The 23,158-nt window shown below is 43.0% G+C and overlaps 1 protein-coding gene across 1 annotated transcript in view; it reads left to right on the top strand.

Annotated features, from left to right (window-relative positions):
- LOC139384609 (aryl hydrocarbon receptor nuclear translocator 2-like) overlaps positions 1-23,158 on the top strand; it is a 62,459-nt gene that overhangs the window by 1,160 nt on the left and 38,141 nt on the right. The window contains exons 2-6 of the mRNA XM_071129429.1: positions 1,643-1,757; positions 8,639-8,686; positions 10,280-10,330; positions 14,746-14,959; positions 15,870-16,083. Coding sequence (XP_070985530.1) covers positions 1,643-1,757; positions 8,639-8,686; positions 10,280-10,330; positions 14,746-14,959; positions 15,870-16,083 — 642 coding nt within the window. The remainder of the gene's footprint in view (positions 1-1,642; positions 1,758-8,638; positions 8,687-10,279; positions 10,331-14,745; positions 14,960-15,869; positions 16,084-23,158) is intronic.

Here is a 23,158-nt window from a genome sequence, read left to right as displayed (position 1 = left end):
TTAGATTGTTACTGTATTACGGAAGTACAAGGCTACAATGCATCCTTAGCGGAGGTGCAATTATATCGCCGGCGCTCTTATTAATGTAATCAATTCTGGGCAATGATACAAGTTTGGTAGTGATATAGAAGCAAAACATTTAGAGGAAGGCAAACAATGGTTTATATACACGTTGCTGAATTGCTGCTTGTCATCAAATATGTGTAGGCTATGGAATGTAGCCTGAGCCTTGTGTGTTGAAAAATACTACTCTAAAAATAGGCCTAAATCTTACGTTTCCTAATGTGCATTCACTCCGGTTCTATTTGCTCTGTTTAGCCTAGGCCTGATGTATTTTGTATACAGTAACGTTAACTGATTATTGAAACTAACTGTTCTACTGCCAAAAACATTTAAGAAATACAGCTTCGATTTTACTGTCATTTCCAATAATAACCACAACAGCAGGCCTCTCTCTCTCTCTCTCATTGTATATGCACATTTAAGTCTAATGAAGAAATAACTGGGGTGTTAACAGCACCGTGGCTGCATATAGAGTTGCCATGTGAAGAGAAGCATTGAACAGAATGAACAATCAACTGATTATTACCTGGGTGCGTTCCAATAATATTTAATTTCTCCTGAAGAGTACACTCCTTAACTACTTCCCACGAATCTAAAAGCATTGCATTTAAAAAAAAATGTATTTACCAAAGAGCATTATTTTTCATTAAAGCCAGATTACACAATGCATTAATCTCCTCTTATCCCAGTAACAAACCTATTTGTCAGATTATGCGATAGGCTATAATCCATGTTTGTTGTGTTTTGTTGTGAGAGCCAGTGATATTATGATGTCTTTGGGTGGATTGAAGAAGCTACACAGGGAATGCTGGTGGCGCTGCTCCCAAGTAATGATAGGAGAAACCCTGGCTGTCCTCTCCAGCCCTAGCCTCCTGTAGCCAGATGCTGGGTTCTCACCTAGAACCACAGTATGCCATGCTATGTCTGCCTGCCACCTCCTGAGCACTAGTTATTATGCATGTATGAGTTGAAGTGTTGTTTACATACCTCTAGGCTACTTCATGAATGAATGAATTAGTTGGTTGGTTCTTTGCTGGGGTCTGCATTGCAGCTGGGGGTTTTCCAAGACAGAGAAAAGTAGAAGCAAGTGGAGGAGACAGAGAGGGAAGGATAGGAAAGGGAGGGAGAGGAGAGGGGAAACGCTGGCTTGTATAAAATATTAACAAAACTGCTGGAAGCACTGGGGCAGAGAAGGGGGTTTGTTTAGCATATCCCTAACATCTGGCTGATGGAGTGAATGAGTAGACCAGAGAGAGAGAGGGGGTGAGTTGGTAGGCCTGGGAGAAGGAAAGGCACAGAGAGAGAAATTGTGATTTGGCACGCAATGTGCTTCAGCTCACCACCCAGCACGACACGGAGCGTCATATTCAGTCTTTCTGTGTCCTAAAACAGGCTGGATTTAGGCTACATTGAAAACAACAGAAAAGTCACCATGGCATGTTCTTGTGGAGGTTCAGGTACCACATGGCCATGTCCACAATTTCAGAGTAATATTAATGCAGCTGTAATACAGTCACAATGTCACACAATGTCTAATGCCATGTTCTCATGTGGTACCTTTCTCTGTCCTCTGTTCCAGAGATGGGCAGTGAGTTGCCGGGGCCCGTTACTATGCCGGGGGCGGTGGTGGGGGCGGGCCAAGTGAGGATGGGCGGAGCCATGCCGGGCCGCGGGGGCAAGAGGAGATCTGGAGGGTGAGTACTATTTTATATCTGCATTTTGCCCACAAGGCTATTCCACTGGTGTTCCAGGAGTATTACACCAGTATATCAAGAGTATTCCAGGCTTATCCCAGGACCAAATATCAATAGAATTGCTTCATTATTCCAATGAGCAGAACTTCAGGCATGGATAACAAAAACACAGAGCAAGCACACAGGCCAATATTCCAATGTTGAATTTCAAACGAGCTTTATTAGCAGGACAGAGTAACACGCCAGAGATATACAATGTATGATAGTTTGACATAGTGCCACCGAAAAAAGCAAACAGTAATCTCATATAGCTAGCTGCATTTATGATTAAAAAAACACTCTCAGGTCGAAGACAGAGGGAACAGAAGATTTCGAGACTATTCCACGGTACGTTAACCCCCGGGGTGAAATCGGGACATATTTACCCCATGCCCTGGCATTCTGCCTATACAACAACATACAGTGCATTCGGAAAGTATTCAGACCCCTTTACCTTTTCCACATGTTGTTACATTACAGCCTTATTCTAAAATTGATTAAATTGTGTTTTCATCAATCTACACACAATACCCCAGCGTTGCTGCACAGCTATTTTCTGGTCTTTCCAGAGATGTTAGATCAGGTTCAAGTCCGGGCTCTGGCTGGGCCACTCAAGGACATTCAGAGACTTGTCCCGAAGCCACTCCTGCATTGTCTTGGCTGTGTTCTTAGGGTCGTTGTCCTGTTGGAAGGTGAAACTTCGCCCCAGTCTGAGGTCTTGAGCGCTCTGTAACAGGTTTTCATAAAGGATCTCTCAGTACTTTGTTCCGTTCATCTTTCCCTCAAAGCTGACTAATATCCCAGTCCCTGCCGCTGAAAAACATCCCTACAGCATGATGCTGCCACCACCATGCTTCACCGAAGGGATGGTGCCAGGTTTCCTCTAGACGTGACACTTAAGGCCAAAGAGTTAAATCTTGTTTCTCATGATTTGAGTCTTTAGGTGCCTTTCGGCAAACTCCAAGCAGGCTATCAGGTGCCTTTTACTGAGGAGTGGCTACCGTCTGGCCATTCTACCATAAAGGCCTGATTGGTAGAAGATGCAGAGATGGTTGTCCTTCTGGAAGGTTCTGCCATCTCCACAGAGGGTTCTTGGTCACCTCCCTGACCAAGGCCCTTCTCCCCCGGTTGCTCAATTTAGCCGGGCGGCCAGCTCTAGGAAGAGTTGGTGGTTCTAAACGTCTTCCATTTAAGAAAGATGGAGGCCACTGTGTTCTTGGGGACCTTCAATGCTGCAGAATTATTTTGTAACCTTCCCCAGATCGGTGCCTCCACACAATCCTGTCTCGAAGCTCTACGGACAATTCCTTCGACCTCATGTCTTGGTTTCTTCTCTGACATGCACTGTCAACTGTGGGAACTTATATAGACAGGTGTGGCCTTTCCAAATCATGTCCAATCAATTGAATTTACCAATCAAGTTGTAGAAACATCTCAAAGATGATCAATGGAAAACATGTGCCTGAGCTCAATTTTATGACTCCTAGCAAAGGGTCTGAATGCTTATGTATATATATATATAAGGTATTTCTGTTTTCTATTTTAGAGTAAGGCCGTAACAAAATGTGTAAAAGGCAAGGGGTTTGAATACTTTCCGAATGCACTGTATCCATTATACATCTAGCCTACACCAACATGAAGAAATAAAAGCCAAAGCCATCCAGGCAATATGGCAACTCGACATGACACGGAAGACAACAGGGACCCGTCTAGGGCATCTTTTATTTACTCCTTACATGAATGTCTGTGGATAGAAAAACTGGAGACATGTCATTTCCAGTAGGAGCCTGACTAAGACGGTCAGCAACACATACTGACACAGAGTAATGATCCTCAATTTTCACTGAGATAGGCTTGATGCTTGTGCTCGGTGGAAGCATGCTGTATGTATACTGTATTAGCTCTACTATCACGCATAACCGTGCATACTGCATTACCTCTACTATCAGACATAACCATGCATATTGCATTACCTCTACTATCAGACATAACCATGCATACTGCATTACCTCTCGTACCAGGCATAACTGCATACTTCATTACCTCTCGTATCAGGCATAACCGTACATACTGCATTACCTCTACTATCAGACATAACCATGCATATTGCATTACCTCTTGTATCATGCATAACCGTGCATACTTCATTACCTCTCGTACCAGGCATAACTGCATACTTCATTACCTCTCGTATCAGGCATAACCGTGCATACTACATTACCTCTCGTATCAGGCATAACCGTGCATACTGCATTACCTCTACTATCAAACATAACCGTGCATACTGCATTACCTCTACTGTCAGATATAACCGTGCATAGTACATTAGCTCTACTAGCAGACACAACCATGCATACTGCATTACCTCTACTATCACGCATAAACATGCATACTGCATTACCTCTCGTATCAGACATAACCATGCATACTGCATTACCTCTACTATCACACAGCTAAGCATACTGCATTACCTCTACTATCACACAACCATGCATACTGCATTACCTTTACTATCAGACATAACCGTGCATATTTCATTACCTCTCGTATCAGGCATAACTGCATACTTCATTACCTCTCGTATCAGGCATAACCGTGCATACTGCATTACCTCTCGTATCAGGCATAACCGTGCATACTGCATTACCTCTACTATCAGACATAACCGTGCATACTGCATTACCTCTACTATCAGATATAACCGTGCATAGTACATTAGCTCTACTAGCAGATATAACCATGCATAGTGCATTACCTCTTGTATCAGGCATAACTGTGCATACTGCGTTACCTCTGGTATCAGGCATAACAGTGCATACTGCGTTACCTCAACTATCAGGCATGCATATTGCGTTACCTCTCCTATCAGACATAACCATGCGTACAACATTACCTCTCCAATCAGACATAAGCACGCATGCTGCATTACAGCTCTCCTATCAGACATAACCATGCATACTACGCTGTTACATGTTAGTCTGTGTAGTTGTTTTCTATTTCCTGGTTTCCTTGGTTACTCACCTCCCTATAACTGGAGGAGATCTGAGGTCCCTCCCCTGAGACCTTCTCTCCTCCAATGCGTTTTGAGAAGGAGGCAAGGAGAGAGGACGCGTGGAATCGAGGAAAGAGTTGAGAAAGAACCATTCAATGGGGAAAGCCACACTACTGAGGGACTGCATGTGACAGACAGACAGACAGACAAGCAGACAGAGTGATACTTAGGAATACAGAGACAGACAAATACTCATCAGTCACTTCTACTATTATCAGAAGAATGAGTGGCAGAGAAGATTATTATCACAGACTATATAGCATTAAGGTGAAGGCTGTAGTTACTCAGCACTCACCTCATGACACTACTCAGTGACTGTGTTCCTTTATACCTCAGTTATAACAGTAACTGGCCCTCTGTTTAACTCTATCTTGGTCCGTCATCAGGTGCGAACTCGACCGGAGGCTGAATTCAGTCAAGCCTAAGAATCATTCACAATCTCAGTCATATATGCTCTAGCTAATCAGTCATCAGATTAAGTGAAATGTACTGGTGTACATTGCTTTGACACACACACACACACACACACACACACACACACACACACACACACACAACAAAGCTTATCTGTTATCAACAGATCGCTGTATCAAGACCAAAAAAAGCCGATACCGATTAATCGGCCATATTTTTTAAATGTATTTTGTAATAATGACAATTACAACAATACTGAATGAACACTTATTTTAACTTAATATAATACATCAATCAAAATAAATGTAGCCTCAAATAAATAATGAAACATGTTCAATTTGGTTTAAATAATGCAAAAACAAAGTGTTGGAGAAGAAAGTAAAAGTGCAATATGTGCCATGTAAGAAAGCTAATGTTTGAGTTCCTTGCTCAGAACATGAGAACATGAAAGCTGGTGGTTCCTTTTAACATGAGTCTTCAATATTCCAAGGTAAGAAGTTTTAGGTTGTAGTTAATATAGTATTTATAGGACTATTTCTCTCTATACCATTTGTATTTCATATACCTTTGACTATTGGATGTTCTTATAGGCACTATAGTATTGCCAGTGTAACAGTATAGCTTCCGTCCCTCTCCCCGCTCCTACCTGGGCTCGAACCAGGAACACATCGACAACAGCGAAAGTCGAAGCAGTGTTACCCATCGCTCCACAAAAGCCACGGCCCTTGCAGAGCAAGGGGAATAACTACTCCAAGTCTCAGAGCGAGTGACGTTTGAAACAGTATTAGCGCACACCCAGCTAACTAGCTAGTCATTTCACATCGGTTACACCAGCCATTAGGCTGATAGGCTTGAAGTCATAAACAGCACTGTGCTTGCGAAGAGCTGCTGGCAAAATGCACTAAAGTGCTGTTTGAATGAATGCTTACGAGCCTGCTGCTACCTACCATCGCTCAGTCAGACTGCTCTATCAAATCATAGACTTAATTATAACATAATAACACACAGAAATACGAGCCTTTGGTCATTAATGTGGTCGAATCCGGAAACTATCATTTTGAAAACAAAACTTTTATTCTTTCAGTGAAATACGGAACCGTTCAGTATTTTATCTAACATTTGGCATCCCTAAGTCTAAATATTCCTGTTACATTGCACAACCTTCAATGTTATGTCATAATTGTGTAAAATTCTGGCAAATTAGTTCGCAATGAGCCAGGCTGCCTCTGGCTGGTATACCCTGACTCTGCGTGCAATGAACGCAAGAGAAATTACACAATTTCACCTGGTTAATATTGCCTGCTAACCTGGATTTCTTTTAGCTAAATATGCAGGTTTAAAAATATATACTTCTGTGTATTGATTTTAAGAAAGGCATTGGTGTTTATGGTTAGGTACATTCGTGCAACGATTGTGCTTTTTTCGCAAATGCGATTGTTATGAAAACTTGAAATCGTCCCTAATTAATCGGCCATTCTGATTAATCGGTCGACCTCTAATCAAGACATCACAGGTCAATTCAGTAGTCTGTTAGACACACCGGTGTGAGATGAGATTGAAAAACGCCACTCTGGACGAGTCATCACTAGTGGCATGGCAACCTTTCAACTACAGAGGCGGGATCAGCGGTTTGCACTACCCACGTTTCCTCTATGCTCTGAGCAATACCTACTTGATGGTACTTTTTGAATAATAACAATACGTTTTATTTCTATAGTGCTGTTCATGTGAAAGGCAAACAACGCAAATTGCTTTACATTACAAAGGCAACGTGTAAAAATAGACGTAACACCTCTGGAACAGTTTGTCATTCTGAGGTGTTTGTCCGTTCACTGTGTTGACTCACTTGACTAAAACAGTAAGGCTTTAAAGGTATGATTTCTTCTCATGATCCGTTGTTTCTTGACACACATGTTGTGTGATAAGCAACCTTGAAATGTACTCAAATGCTGCATAAGAAAAGACTCCTCCAGAAATGTGGCCGTAACTTAAGGTTTTTAATGCTCTTTCTGATACTCTTTAATCAAATGTCTCAGTGAAGTTGAGTTGTGGTGTTTTCATCATAACATGTAGACTGCAGGGCCCATTGGCCCTAGTCCAAAAGTGGTGCACTGTAGGGGCAAAGTATGCCATTTGAGACTCGGTCTTAGTGTCGAGGGACGCAGAGGAAATTGATTCATTTATCTGTTTGGCAGTGACTATGCATTTCACAATTTCTGTTGTTGTTGCACCAGGTCCTTGAACAGGGGAGGAAATAAGCATTCTCATTGTTCAAGAGGAACAGGGAGGAAATAAGCATTCTCATTGTTCAGGAGGAACAGGGAGGAAATAAGCATTCTCATTGTTCAGGAGGAACAGGGAGGAAATAAGCATTCTCATTGTTCAGGAGGAACAGGGAGGAAATAAGCATTCTCATTGTTCAGGAGGAACAGGGAGGAAATAAGCATTCTCATTGTTCAGGAGGAACAGGGAGGAAATAAGCATTCTCATTGTTCAGGAGGAACAGGGAGGAAATAAGCATTCTCATTGTTCAGGAGGAACAGGGAGGAAATAAGCATTCTCATTGTTCAGGAGGAACAGGGGAGGAAATAAGCATTCTCATTGTTCAGGAGGAACATGGGAGGAAATGAGCATTCTCATTGTTCAGGGGGAACAGGGAGGAAATAAGCATTCTCATTGTTCAGGGGGAACAGGGAGGAAATAAGCATTCTCATCATTCATTAGGAACATGGGAGGAAATGAGCATTCTCATTGTTCAGGAGGAACAGGGGAGGAAATAAGCATTCTCATTGTTCAGGGGGAACAGGGAGGAAATAAGCATTCTAATCATTCATTAGGAACATGGGAGGAAATGAGCATTCTCATTGTTCAGGAGGAACAGGAAGGAAATACGCATTCTCATTGTTCAGGAGGAACAGGGGAGGAAATAGGCATTCTCATTGTTCAGGAGGAACAAGGGAGGAAATAAGCATTCTCATTGTTCAGGAGGAACAGGGGAGGAAATAAGCATTCTCATTGTTCAGGAGGAACAGGGGAGGAAATAAGCATTCTCATTGTTCAGGAGGAACAGGGGAGGAAATAAGCATTCTCATTGTTCAAGAGGAACAGGGAGGAAATAAGCATTCTCATTGTTCCGGAGGAACAGGGAGGAAATAAGCATTCTCATTGTTCAGGAGGAACAGGGGAGGAAATAAGCATTCTCATTGTTCAGGAGGAACAGGGGAGGAAATAAGCATTCTCATTGTTCAGGAGGAACTAAAAATATAAGCATACAGCCATAAAACAATGGCAACACACACATATGGACAGTTTGCACACACACACACACACACACACCCTAGACTAGATGAGTAACTGTTTTGGTCTTTGATTGCAGGATGGACTTTGATGACGAGGATGGGGAAGGACCAAGTAAATTTTCAAGGTGAGAACAGTGAACAATGGCCCACTGATATTTCCATGTAATAAGTATCACTCATTGTTATAACAAATTACTCTTTCTATGAGAATCAGTCAAGTTCTAGACTTGAAGTTGTTGCTATGAGTGTTTATTATACAGAATTCCATATTTTGTACAATCATTCCTTGTTGTCATCTTATTGCTATGGACATTCAATCACATTTACCAAACCCATTGTTTCATATTTTCAAGCGTTTTAAAATTTTTGATCTGTTAAACGTTTTTTGTTCCTCAAAAGCAGCTTCAGCTGTCGTTCCACCCACAGGCATTCTCTCACGTGCTGTTTTTCTCCAACGTGTGGTTTTTCCTCTATTCTGTGTTCTCTCACATTTATCCAGAGTTCTCTGGCAGCAGTGGTCTCTGTTAGTGGAGTGGAGACAATGCCCTCTGCTGGGGAGAAGATAAACTACAACAGCATGTTGTATATAATGAGAAACACACCACTACCTCTACCACATTACTAACTCTCTCATTTTAAAATTGATGAGAAGAGCCTACCAAACAACCAGAGCCTTTTGACCAAAAATACCACGTTTATAAATAGTGGGCTTTGTTGCAGACATCCAGCATGCCACAGTTTATTATAAAAAGTGTTCTCACACACCTTCTGAAAGTCTCTTGTTACTCCATACCTCACCAGGCCACGGGAAGTCCTATTTTTCAAGTTCTCTCCCTGTTTAGTCCACTCGAGAATACCGATCCCATAGGGCTCTGGTCAAAAGTTGTGCACTACATAGGGAATAGTTAGCACTTTTACAGCCACTTAATACAACGCATGCCCATTTTCTGCTGTTACACCCATTACCTGTCCTGTGCATGTTGCTCTCATCAAAATATCTAACACTTTTTAAAGCCCATAAATAGCATGTGTATCATTCTAATTGTACATGTGTTATCCCATATTCAGGCTACCGTGTTCAGGTTACTGTGTTAGGGTGTGTTCAGGCTACCGTGTTCAGGGTGTGTTCTGGCTACCGTGTTCAGGCTATGGTTATCAGGCTACTACTCTGTTAGGGTGTGTCAGGCTACCGTGTTCAGGCTACCATGTTAGTGTGGTCAGGCTACCGTGTTTAGACTACGGTTAGCAGGCTACTGTGCTAAGGCTACTGTGCTAAGGCTACTGTGCTAAGGCTACTGTGATCAGGGTACTGTGATCAGGGTACTGTGTTAGGGTGTGGTCAGGCTACCGTGTTCAGGCTACGGTTATCAGTCTAGTGTGTCAGGCCACTGTTCTCAGGCTACTGTGGTCAGGCTACTGTGTTTAGACAATGGTTATCAGTCTACTGTGTCAGGCTACTGTTCTCAGGATACTGTGTTCAGGCTACTGTGCTAGTGTGGTCAGTCTACCGTGTTTAGACTATGGTTATCATTCTACTGTGTTAGGGTGTGGTCAGGCTACTGTGTTCAGGCTACCGTGGTCATGCTACTGTGTTAGGGTGTGGTCAAGCTACCGTGTTCAGGCTACCGTGGTCATGCTACTGTGTTCAGGTGTTTGCGTCTCAGCGAGTGGTGTCCCAGGTGTTACATGCTGTGTTTCTTCTCTGCTCCTCTCTCTAGGTATGATGATGATGATCAGATACCTGGTGATGATAAGGAGAGATATGCCAGGTAGGCCTGGCCTGCTAGAGCTCCATAGGATTTCACTGACTCACCCCACCTCCCAGGGCTTGACTAAAACACTTACCTAACGTTTACAGCGGTGTCAGGTTACACCTGCTCTTTTCACCAGTGAATAAAACATGGAAATATCAGGTGTAAACTTAATTTCAAACAGTGCAGCCAAGCGCTGAGTGAACTTGACCCACAGAGATGTGGAGACTTGGATAGAATACGGTCAAAAGGAAAGCCTGAATGCCCAGGGACTTTAAATGAAAAGCCTAAATTCCCAGGGATTTCAGATGGAAAGCCTAAATGCCCAGGGATTTCAGATGGAAAGCCTAAATGCCCAGGGATTTCAGATGGAAAGCCTAAATTCCCAGGGATTTCAGATGGAAAGCCTAAATGCCCAGGGATTTCAGATGGAAAGCCTAAATTCTCAGGGATTTCAGATGGAAAGCCTAAATGCCCAGGGATTTCAGATGGAAAGCCTAAATGCCCAGGGATTTCAAATGGAAAGCCTAAATTCCCATGGATTTCAGATGGAAAGCCTAAATGCCCAGGGATTTCAGATAGAAAGCCTAAATTCCCAGGGATTTCAGATGGAAAGCCTAAATGCCCAGGGATTTCAGATGGAAAGCCTCAATTCCCAGGGATTTCAGATGGAAAGCCTAAATGCCCAGGGACTTCAAGTAAATTCAAAAATCAATCAAAGCTCCCCTAGTTTATATTAGTAACTCTGAATACAAACCTACTTTTCAAAATTGTCAATTTATTAATCTGATGTTTTATTCATCATTCATCTTCATAATGTATTTATGCCACCAGACCTGCTATGGAAATAACGGTTGTGTCCCAAATGGCTCCCTATTCAGTTAGTGCTGACTCAAAAAGGGCTTGTATGGAAACCTCACCCTATTCAGTTAGTGCTGACTCAAAAAGGGCTTGTATGGAAACCTCACCTATTTGGGACATTAGAAATACAGTGCCTTCAGAAAGTATTCACACCCCTGGACTTTTTCCATATTTTGTTGTGTTACAGCCTGAATTTAAATTGATTCAATTTAGATGTTTTTGTCACTGTCCTACACACAATACCTCATAATGTCGAAGTGTTTACAAATTAATTACAAATGAAAATCTGAAATGTCTTGAGTATTCAAGCCCTTTGTTATGCAAGCCTAAGTAAATTCAGGAGGAAACATTTGTCACAAGTTGTATGGACTCACTCTGTCTGCAATAATAGTGTTTAACTTCTCTAGGGGTGTGGGACAGTAGCGTCCCACCTGGCCAACATCCAGTGAAATTGCAGAGCACCAAGTTTAAATTACTATAATTACTATATATTTAACTTTCATGAAATCACAATTGTAATACATCAAAATAAAGCTTAACTTGTTGTTAATCCAGCCGCCGTGTCATATTTCAAAAAGGCTTTACGGTGAAAGCAAACCATGCGATTATCTAAGGACAGCACTCAGCACACAAAACATTACATACAGTAACCAGACAAGTAGATTAGTCACAAAAGTTAGAAATAGCAATAAAATGAATCACTTACTTTTGATGATCTTTGTATGGTTGCACTCACAAGACTCCCAGTTACACAATAAATGTTTGTTTTGTTCGATAAAATCCCTCTTTATATCCAAAAACCTCAATTTTTTGGGTGCGTTTTGTTCTGTAATCCAACGGCTCAAATCCGGTCACAAGAGGCAGTTGAAAATTCCAAATAGTATCTGTAAAGTTTGTAGAAACATGTCAAACGATGTTTATAATTAATCCTCAGGTTGTTTTTAGCCAAAATAATCAATAATATTTCAACCGGAAAATAGCGTCATCAATATAAAAGAAGAACAAGAAAGGTGCGCTCTCGGTCGCGCGCAGGAAACCGCTCTGGGACATCCCACTATCCACGAACTCAAAGTTGTCATTCTCTCTAATTTTTCAGAATAAAAGCCTGAAACAATGTCTAAAGACCGTACTAGAGTACTAGTGGAAGCCATAGGGAACAGAATCTGGGTCCTATCCCTTTAAAAGGTGGATAGGCTTTCATTGGAAAAACAGCCATTTAAAATAATGGCACTTCCTGGATAGATTTTCCTCAAGTTTTCACCTGCCATTTCAGTTCTGTTATACTCACAGGCATTATTTTAACAGTTCTAGAAACTTTGGAGTGTTTTCTATCCAAATCTACTAATTATATGCATATCCTAGCTTCTGGGCCTGAGTAGCAGGCAGTTTATTTTGGGCACGCTTTTCATCCGGAGGTGAAAATAGTGCCCCCTACCCTAGTGAGGTTAACATGATTTTGGAATGACTACCTCTGTACCCCACACATACAATTTTCTGTAAGGTCCCTCAGTCGAGACATGAATTTCAAATAAGATTCAACCACAAGACCACAAAGGTTTTCCAATGCCTAGCAAAGAAGGGCATCTATTGGTATATGGGTAAAAAATAAAGTAGATATTGAAAATTCCTTTGGGCGTGGTGGAGTTATTCATTACACTTTAGATGGTATATCAATACACCCAGTCACTACAAAGACACAGGCGTCCTTCCTAACTCAGTTGCCAGAGAGGAAGGAAACCGCTCAGGGATTTCACCATGAAGCCAATGGTGACTTTAAAACAGTTTGTTTAAAACTGAGGATGGATCAACAACATTGCAGTTACTCCACAATACTAACCTAACTGACAGAGTGAAAAGAAGGAAGCCTGTACAGAATGCAAATATTCAAAAACATGCATCCTGTTTTCAGCAAAGCAATTCACTTTGTGTCCTGCATACAAAGTGTCACTTTGGGGCAAATCCAATACAACACATTACTGAGTACCACAACATGTTTTCAAGCATAGTGGTGGCTGCATCATGTTATGGGTATGCTTGTAATTTTTAAGGACTATGGAATTTTTCAGGATAAAAAAATAAACTGAATGGAGCTAAGTACAGCCAAAATCCTAGAGGAAAACCTAGTTAAGTCTCCTTTCCAACAGACACTGGGAGAGGAATTCAACTTTCAGAAGGACAATAACCTAAAACACAAGGCCACATCTACAATGGAGTTGCTTACCAAGAAGACAGTGAATGTTCCTGAGTGGCTGAGTTAGTTTTCACTTAAATCTGCTTGAAAATCTATGACAAGACCTGGTTGTCTAGGTCTTGTCATGGTTGTCTAGCAATGATCAACAACCAATTTGACAGAGCTTGAAGAACTTGGGCAAATGTTTCACAATCCAGGTGTAGAAAGCTCTGAGAGGTTTATCCAGAAAGACTCACAGCTGTAATCGCTGCAAGGGGTGAGTGTAACACTCATTGGGTTGAATACTTATCTAAGTATATTAGTGTTTTATTTGACACATTTTTGACCTTACCAAGTATTTTGTCTAGATCTTTGAAAAACATTACAATTAAATTCATTTGAATCCCACTTTGTAACAACGTAATGTTGTAAAAGTCAAGGGGTGTGAATACTTTCTGAAGGCAATGTATGTTATTCACACATGACGTTCATGATCAAATAAATGAACATAGAATTTGAGGACCTGTCCATCCGTAGCTCAGAGATTGTGTTCTGGTCTGCTGTGTTCTTTAATCCCTGTATGTTCTTTATGTCCTCAGAAGACAAACTCAAACGCTGAAAAGCAACTGAATAACTTCTCTTCTCCTAACTTCCCTTTAGTCTTCTCTAGTACAGAGTATTATGGTTCTTAGACTACGTGCACATACTCCTATCTCCAAGAATGGCTGGCAATGAATTCAGTTTAAGTAAAAGTGTGTATCCAGCCATAGGTAGGTGTTGAACAACCAAGTTTGACGTCGGTTCACTAGAGTTTACCTTACTGTATCAAAACTAACATACTAAGCTTTTAACACCGAAAGTTCCAATTCAAACCAATGGAGGCAAATGATTTTGTAGGCAGCCCGTCCTGCCTAAGCACCGCTAGGGAAACACTGGTAAATGCAGATGGTTGTCACTGGATGCTCATGTTAGGAAAAAAACTGCATTATCATGAAATCAGAATTGGGTTTAGGGTTATGGTGCATACACATCAATGCTAAAACAAATGCACAAACACACACCAAATCGGCCCACAGTACAGCCTCAAAGACCCCTTCTGTCTGTCCCATACTTTTTCATTGATTTGTGAATTTTAAGATAAGAAATGATGTTTACATTTATATCCTGTCCACCATGGCCAACCAGTGACGACCACCCCCCCCCCCCCCCCCCGACCACCACCCCCGGGCCGTGTGATAACCCCCCCTCCTGACCACCAGTGACGACCCCCCCCCCCCTCCTGACCACCACCCCCGGGTCGTGTGATAACCCCCCCTCCTGACCACCAGTGACAACCCCCCCCCCCCCCCCCCTCCTGACCACCACCTCCCCCTATGTGTCTAAATCCTCCTCTCTGTTCCAGAGAGAACCACAGCGAGATAGAGCGGCGTCGCCGTAACAAGATGACCCAGTACATCACGGAGCTGTCGGACATGGTGCCCACCTGCAGCGCTCTGGCCCGCAAGCCAGACAAACTGACTATCCTCCGCATGGCCGTGTCCCACATGAAGTCCATGAGAGGGACCGGGAACACGTCCACTGACGGGGCGTACAAGCCCTCCTTCCTGACCGAACAGGTATTATAGGTGGGGGTGACGATGGCCGCGTTCCAGGCTGACTACATTGCAGACAACTACCAGATCTCACAAAGTGTTTAAGCTAACTGCATCGTATGATATCGCAATCTGATAATCCAACTGCGCTGTCGATGAAATGGCACACGACCATTTGGTTGAGGCCATGCAATGACTGCAATGTAGTCGGCCTGGAACACGACCAATGTGTGTGTGTTTTGTGGGTGGGTTGGTCATGGGGGCTGATGTGCGCGTATCTGTGTGTGTGTGCGTTTTGCGTGTGTGTGTGTGTCTGTGTGAGTAATTTAGCAGGGTCTACAAACCCTCCTCCTCAGCAAACAGGTAATAATAAAACAACTTTATTTGTATAGCACATTTCATACAGAGACCGCAACTCAAGGTGCTGTACATAATAAAATAGTAATAATAGTCATTAAAAAGTAAACAATAAAAAGACAAAGTAACATAAAAGGCAATAAAAGCAGCATAATATGATCAAAATGAATACAAACACATAGGAATTAGAGATGGAAAAAAAAGTACATAAATAAACTAGTACAAAGCCAAACTGAAAAGGTGAGTCTATGAACTGGTTTTGTTCTATTCTCTTTGACTCTGCATTTGGGTTCTGTACGTTGGGTCTGCACATCTGTGCAGCTCTACAAATGATATCCGCTGACACAATATTCTGTCAGCATATTGATCTTATCAATTTGAAATAAATAAAGCTTTTGCAGGCTGTCTGTCATGTCCCCTGCCTCTGCCCTTGGCGTGTGTGTCTGTTTGTCCCGGATTTTCACCAATGGTATGTCAATCAATACTGCATATCCCTCATCTTTACTGTGACGTGTGTCTGCTCTGCCGTCACACACGTGTGTGTGTTCTGTTTCTCTTTTCTCCTCTCGTCTAATAGGAGTTGAAGCACCTCATCCTGGAGGCGGCCGACGGCTTCCTGTTTGTGGTCGCCGCGGAGACGGGCCGCGTGATCTACGTGTCTGACTCGGTGACGCCGGTGCTCAACCACCCGCAGTCGGAGTGGTTTGGCAGCACGCTGTATGAACAGGTGCATCCTGACGACGTGGACAAGTTGCGGGAACAGCTCAGCACCTCAGAGAATTCCATGACAGGTAGGAATACTGCTATATACATTGATATTCCCTAGTGAAAGCTATGTTGGTTCGCAGTACTGTTCAGGAATACTGCTATACACATTGATATTCCCTAGTGAAAGCTATGTTGGTTCGCAGTACTGTTCAGGAATACTGCTATACACATTGATATTCCCTAGTGAAAGCTATGTTGGTTCGCAGTACTGTTCAGGAATACTGCTATATACATTGATATTCCCTAGTGAAAGCTATGTTGGTGCGCAGTACTGTTCAGGAATACTGCTATACACATTGATATTCCCTAGTGAAAGCTATGTTGGTGCGCAGTACTGTTCAGGAATACTGCTATACACATTGATATTCCCTAGTGAAAGATATGTTGGTTCCCAGTACTGTTCAGGAATACTGCTATACACATTGATATTCCCTAGTGAAAGCTATGTTGGTTCGCAGTACTGTTCAGGAATACTGCTATACACATTGATATTCCCTAGTGAAAGCTACGTTGGTTTGCAGTACTGTTCAGGAATACTGCTATACACATTGATATTCCCTATTGAAAGCTATGTTGGTTCGCAGTACTGTTCAGGAATACTGCTATACACATTGATATTCCCTAGTGAAAGCTATGTTGGTGCGCAGTACTGTTCAGGAATACTGCTATACACATTGATATTCCCTAGTGAAAGCTATGTTGGTTCGCAGTACTGTTCAGGAATACTGCTATACACATTGATATTCCCTAGTGAAAGATATGTTGGTTCCCAGTACTGTTCAGGAATACTGCTATATACATTGATATTCCCTAGTGAAAGCTATGTTGGTTCGCAGTACTGTTCAGGAATACTGCTATACACATTGATATTCCCTAGTGAAAGCTATGTTGGTTCCCAGTACTGTTCAGGAATACTGCTATATACATTGATATTCCCTAGTGAAAGCTATGTTGGTTCCCAGTACTGTTCAGGAATACTGCTATATACATTGATATTCCCTAGTGAAAGCTATGTTGGTTCCCAGTACTGTTCAGGAATACTGCTATACACATTGATATTCCCTAGTGAAAGCTATGTTGGTTCGCAGTACTGTTCAGGAATACTGCTATACACATTGATATTCCCTAATGAAAGCTATGTTGGTTCGCAGTACTGTTCAGGAATACTGCTATACACATTGATATTCCCTAGTGAATGTTTTGTCTTAAATGTTTTGTCTTCACCCTCTGAATGGCACACATAAACAATCCATCTCAATTGTCTCAAGGCTTAAAAATCCTTCTTTAAACTGTCTCCTCCCCTCCATCTACACTGATTTGAAGTGGATGTAACAATTGGGATCATAGCTTTCACCTGGTTTCGCCTAGTTAGTGTATGTCATGGAAAGAGCAGGTGTTCCTAATGTTTTGTACGCTCCGTGTATAATGCAGCACTACAACTCTGATGGAATTCCATGCCCGGATGCCCAACTCACGCCGATGCACTCCCAGTTGAAGGAAGGTTAGTGAGCCCCTGGCGGGCAAAATAAATGCTACAAATACAACATAAAAACAAACCTTAAGAAATTCCACATCACCTTCAACAACTGGGAGGAAACTGTGATCAACAGACACGACTGGGAGGAAACCGTGCTAAACAGACACGACTGGGAGGAAACCATGCTCAACAGACACAACTGGGAGGAAACCATGCTCAACAGACACAGCTGGGAGGAAACTGTGTTAAACAGACACAACTGGGAGGAAGCCAGCACGGTTTCCTCCCAGTTGTGTCTGTTTGCGCTGAACCACGCTAAACAGACACGACTGGGAGGAAACCATGCTAAACAGACACGACTGGGAGGAAACCGTGCTAAACAGACACGACTGGGAGGAAACCGCTAAACAGACACGACTGGGAGGAAACCATGCTAAACAGACACGACTGGGAGGAAACCGTGCTAAACAGACACGACTGGGAGGAAACCGCTAAACAGACACGACTGGGAGGAAACCATGCTAAACAGACACGACTGGGAGGAAACCGTGCTAAACAGACACGACTGGGAGGAAACCGTGCTAAACAGACACGACTGGGAGGAAACCGTGCTAAACAGACACGACTGGGAGGAAACCGTGCTAAACAGACACGACTGGGAGGAAACCGCTAAAAAGACACGACTGGGAGGAAACCGTGCTAAACAGACACGACTGGGAGGAAACCGTGCTAAACAGACACGACTGGGAGGAAACCGTGCTAAACAGACACAACTGGGAGGAAACCGCTAAACAGACACGACTGGGAGGAAACCGTGCTAAACAGACATGACTGGGAGGAAACCATGCTAAACAGACACAACTGGGAGGAAACCGCTAAACAGACACGACTGGGAGGAAACCGTGATAAACAGACACAACTGGGAGGAAACCGTGCTAAACAGACACAACTGGGAGGAAACCGTAATAAACAGACACGACTGGGAGGAAACCGTGCTAAACAGACACAACTGGGAGGAAACCGTGCTAAACAGACACGACTGGGAGGAAACCGTGCTAAACAGACACAACTGGAGAGAAAAACATTTAGATAGTGATGGTCCCATCCTGTTCTATACCCAACTCTCTGACATAGTGACGGTCACATCCTGTTCTATACCAACTCTCTGACAGATAGTGATGGTCCCATCCTGTTTTATTCCAACTCTCTGACAGATAGTGACAGTCCCATCCTGTTCTATACCCAACTCTCTTGACAGATAGTGACAGTCCCATCCTGCTCTATTCCCAACTCTCTTGACGGCTCCCATGGTCCTCACTCTTATTCTCATTCCCAGAAGTCCGTGACAGATTCTTTTGCATCCTATAAAGGGAAAGGGGGATACCTAGTAAGTTCCACAACTGAATGCATTCAACTGAAATATGTCTTCCGCATTAAACCCAATCCCTCTGAATATAGCTCAGTAAGCCGTACTTTAGCTATGGAATTCTACTCTAAACTGTTTCATCAATAGTTAAGATAGTTAAGACCTCTCTGGTTAGGATGACTAACAAGAATGACTGCCTGGAAGAAAGGTGTGCGTCCATAGGACACTGTATTGTATCTGACTAGGAGGGATACACTGTCCACTAGAGGGCACTGTAGCCATGTGAATACCACCATCAATCTGTCCTCACATAGACTCTACAGCCCCTCTTCTGAATCTAACGGTCCACAACACACAAGCATCACACACTCTTCTCTCCCTCTGGAGAACATCGAGGACGCACACGCTTAGAGACTCACACTTTGATACACACACTTACACACACGTGCCCTTTGAAGTCAGTCAGAGCATTAGAGCCTTGGCTCATTGTGAAACCTAGTGTAACTAAACTAACTATGTTTTCTTCTGTCTGGCCTTCTTTCTCCCCCTGTTTTGTAGTTGATGTAAATGTGTGTGTGTGTGTTAGCGTTAGCCTGCCTGCCTGTATGTGCATGATTAGAATCAAGTGTGTTTGCCAGCTCGCTGACAGAGAGAGACCAGACAGATCAGTTCAGTCTACTGTTGCTTTGTTTGGAGCAGTTGTTGCTGTCGGCAGCTTAGTGATGGAGCAGTTGTTGCTGTCTGCAGCTTAGTGATGGAACAGTTGTTGCTGTCGGCAGCTTAGTGATGGAGCAGTTGTTGCTGTCGGCAGCTTAGTGATGGAGCAGTTGTTGCTGTCGGCAGCTTAGTGATGGAGCAGTTGTTGCTGTCGGCAGCTTAGTGATGGAGCAGTTGTTGCTGTCGGCAGCTTAGTGATGGAGAAGTTGTTGCTGTCGGCAGCTTAGTGATGGAGCAGTTGTTGCTGTCGGCAGCTTAGTGATGGAGCAGTTGTTGCTGTCGGCAGCTTAGTGATGGGAGTCATAGTGATGGGAAGAGAAGGTTGTTGAGGAGGTCAATTCAGGTCAATAACTCCTTATTTCTCCCATAAGGACCAATGGTACATTTTGGCCACCCCAAAAAATGTACAACAAAAAAAATCAAATGTATCTATCATTGTGTACAATGTGATGTGTTAGCATATGTAATACATGTCAGTACATGGTTATGGTCGTTGATAGGAGTGTTAGGGGTTATCCAGGGTTACAGTGCCTTGCGAAAGTATTCGGCCCCCTTGAACTTTGCGACCTTTTGCCACATTTCAGGCTTCAAACATAAAGATATAAAACTGTATTTTTTTGTGAAGAATCAACAACAAGTGGGACACAATCATGAAGTGGAACGACATTTATTGGATATTTCAAACTGTTTTAACAAATCAAAAACTGAAAAATTGGGCGTGCAAAATTATTCAGACCCCTTAAGTTAATACTTTGTAGCGCCACCTTTAGCTGCGATTACAGCTGTAAGTCGCTTGGGGTATGTCACTATCAGTTTTGCACATCGAGAGACTGACATTTTTTCCCATTCCTCCTTGCAAAACAGCTCGAGCTCAGTGAGGTTGGATGGAGAGCATTTGTGAACAGCAGTTTTCAGTTCTTTCCACAGATTCTCGATTGGATTCAGGTCTGGACTTTGACTTGGCCATTCTAACACCTGGATATGTTTATTTTTGAACCATTCCATTGTAGATTTTGCTTTATGTTTTGGATCATTGTCTTGTTGGAAGACAAACCTCCGTCCCAGTCTCAGGTCTTTTGCAGACTCCATCAGGTTTTCTTCCAGAATGGTCCTGTATTTGGCTCCATCCATCTTCCCATCAATTTTAACCATCTTCCCTGTCCCTGCTGAAGAAAAGCAGGCCCAAACCATGATGCTGCCACCACCATGTTTGACAGTGGGGATGGTGTGTTCAGTGTGATGAGCTGTGTTGCTTTTACGCCAAGCATAACGTTTTGAATTGTTGCCAAAAAGTAAAATGTTGGTTTCATCTGACCAGAGCACCTTCTTCCACATGTTTGGTGTGTCTCCCAGGTGGCTTGTGGCAAACTTTAAACGACACTTTTTATGGATATCTTTAAGAAATGGCTTTCTTCTTGCCAATCTTCCATAAAGGCCAGATTTGTGCAATATACGACTGATTGTTGTCCTATGGACAGAGTCTCCCACCTCAGCTGTAGATCTCTGCAGTTCATCCAGAGTGATCATGGGCCTCTTGGCTGCATCTCTGATCAGTCTTCTCCTTGTATGAGCTGAAAGTTTAGAGGGACGGCCAGGTCTTGGTAGATTTGTAGTGGTCTGATACGCCTTCCATTTCAATATTATCGCTTGCACAGTGCTCCTTGGGATGTTTAAAGCTTGGGAAATATTTTTGTATACAAATCCGGCTTTAAACTTCTTCGCAACAGTATCTCGGACCTGCCTGGTGTGCTCCTTGTTCTTCATGATGCTCTCTGCGCTTTTAACGGACCTCTGAGACTATCACAGTGCAGGTGCATTTATACGGAGACTTGATTACACACAGGTGGATTGTATTTATCATCATTAGTCATTTAGGTCAACATTGGATCATTCAGAGATCCTCAATGAACTTCTGGAGAGAGTTTGCTGCACTGAAAGTAAAGGGGCTGAATAATTTTGCACGCCCAATTTTTCAGTTTTTGATTTGTTAAAAAAGTTTTAAATATCCAATAAATGTCGTTCCACTTCATGATTGTGTCCCACTTGTTGTTGATTCTTCACAAATAAATACAGTTTTATATCTTTATGTTTGAAGCCTGAAATGTGGCAAAAGGTCGCAAAGTTCAAGGGGGCCGAATACTTTCGCAAGGCACTGTATAAGAGGTTTTCAGACCTCAAGTAGTCATGTTTGCAACAGAAGGCGTGGGTGGGACATGTACTCATCTCTAATAATGTTCAGTAAACTTTGGTTTTGGAGTGGGAGTGAGACAATAATGTGAAATTCAATTGAACATGATTTCCCAAATGGTACTCTTTTCCCTATGAAGTGCACTACTTTTGACACAAGTCCTATGGGCCCTGGTCAAAGCTAGTGCACTATATATGGAATAGGATGCCATTTGGGATGCAGGCTCTCCGAGTTCCCCCTCATCTGTTCTGAGCCGCCCCATTTAAAACTCTGCTGACATTTCTCCTCCGCTCTGACACACACAGATGTTCCCGTCGCCTCCCAAACCACACGTCTCAGATTAACACTGATTGCTGCACAGGGGTAGAATATACTCCCCTGAAATTGGAACGTTTAACTGATTTCATCTCCTAGCTGGTGTCTTCTCAGTGTAGCCTGATCATTTGTCCTGGAGTGGAAAACAGCTCCAGATCAAATATTTAGCCTGCATCAGCCCCTGATCAGCCTGTGATTAGCCTCATGTTTCACTGTGATTGAGTGAGCCCGGTTACTCCTCCCACACCCTCGCATGACTAATGAGCTGTTTGCATGCCGAGGTTACTGATTGGACGAGCATGCATATTATATGAATAGGGATTGGACCAGGCCCGAAAGTGAATGAGGACCCCCTGGCAAAGTGAGAGATGAAATGCTTCAACCTCCATTCCGTCTGTCGGTGTGAGGGTGGGATGGAAAGGGGGGTGGAGTGGTAGGTATACAGTTGGATTCACTTCACATGGCTTCACTCTGAGTTTAGTCTGTCAGAAAGAGATGGGGAGAGATGGATTCTCATCCATCATATAAAGATGAAAGGATGGACAGATGTAGAGGGATGGATAGAGGATGAAGGGATGGATAGAGGATGAAGGGATGGATAGAGGGATGAAGGGATGGATGACGGGATGGATAGAGGGATGAAGGGATGGATAGAGGATGAAGGGATGGATAGAGGATGAAGGGATGGATAGAGGATGAAGGGATGGATAGAGGGATGAAGGGATGGATAGAGGATGAAGGGATGGATAGAGGATGAAGGGATGGATAGAGGGATGAAGGGATGGATAGAGGATGAAGGGATGGATAGAGGGATGAAGGGCTGGATAGAGGGAGGATGAAGGGATGGATAGAGGATGAAGGGATGGATAGAGGGATGAAGGGATGGATAGCGGATGAAGGGATGGATAGAGGATGAAGGGAGGGATAGAGGATGAAGGAATGGATGACGGGATGGATAGAGGATGAAGGGATGGATGACGGGATGGATAGAGGATGAAGGGATGGATGACGGGATGGATAGAGGATGAAGGGATG

The sequence above is a fragment of the Oncorhynchus clarkii genome, chromosome 26, assembly GCF_045791955.1.
Source record: "Oncorhynchus clarkii lewisi isolate Uvic-CL-2024 chromosome 26, UVic_Ocla_1.0, whole genome shotgun sequence".
NCBI classification, from domain to species: Eukaryota; Metazoa; Chordata; class Actinopteri; order Salmoniformes; family Salmonidae; genus Oncorhynchus; species Oncorhynchus clarkii.
Note: the sequence above shows the minus strand (reverse complement) of the source record. Positions and strands in the feature narration are given on the sequence as shown.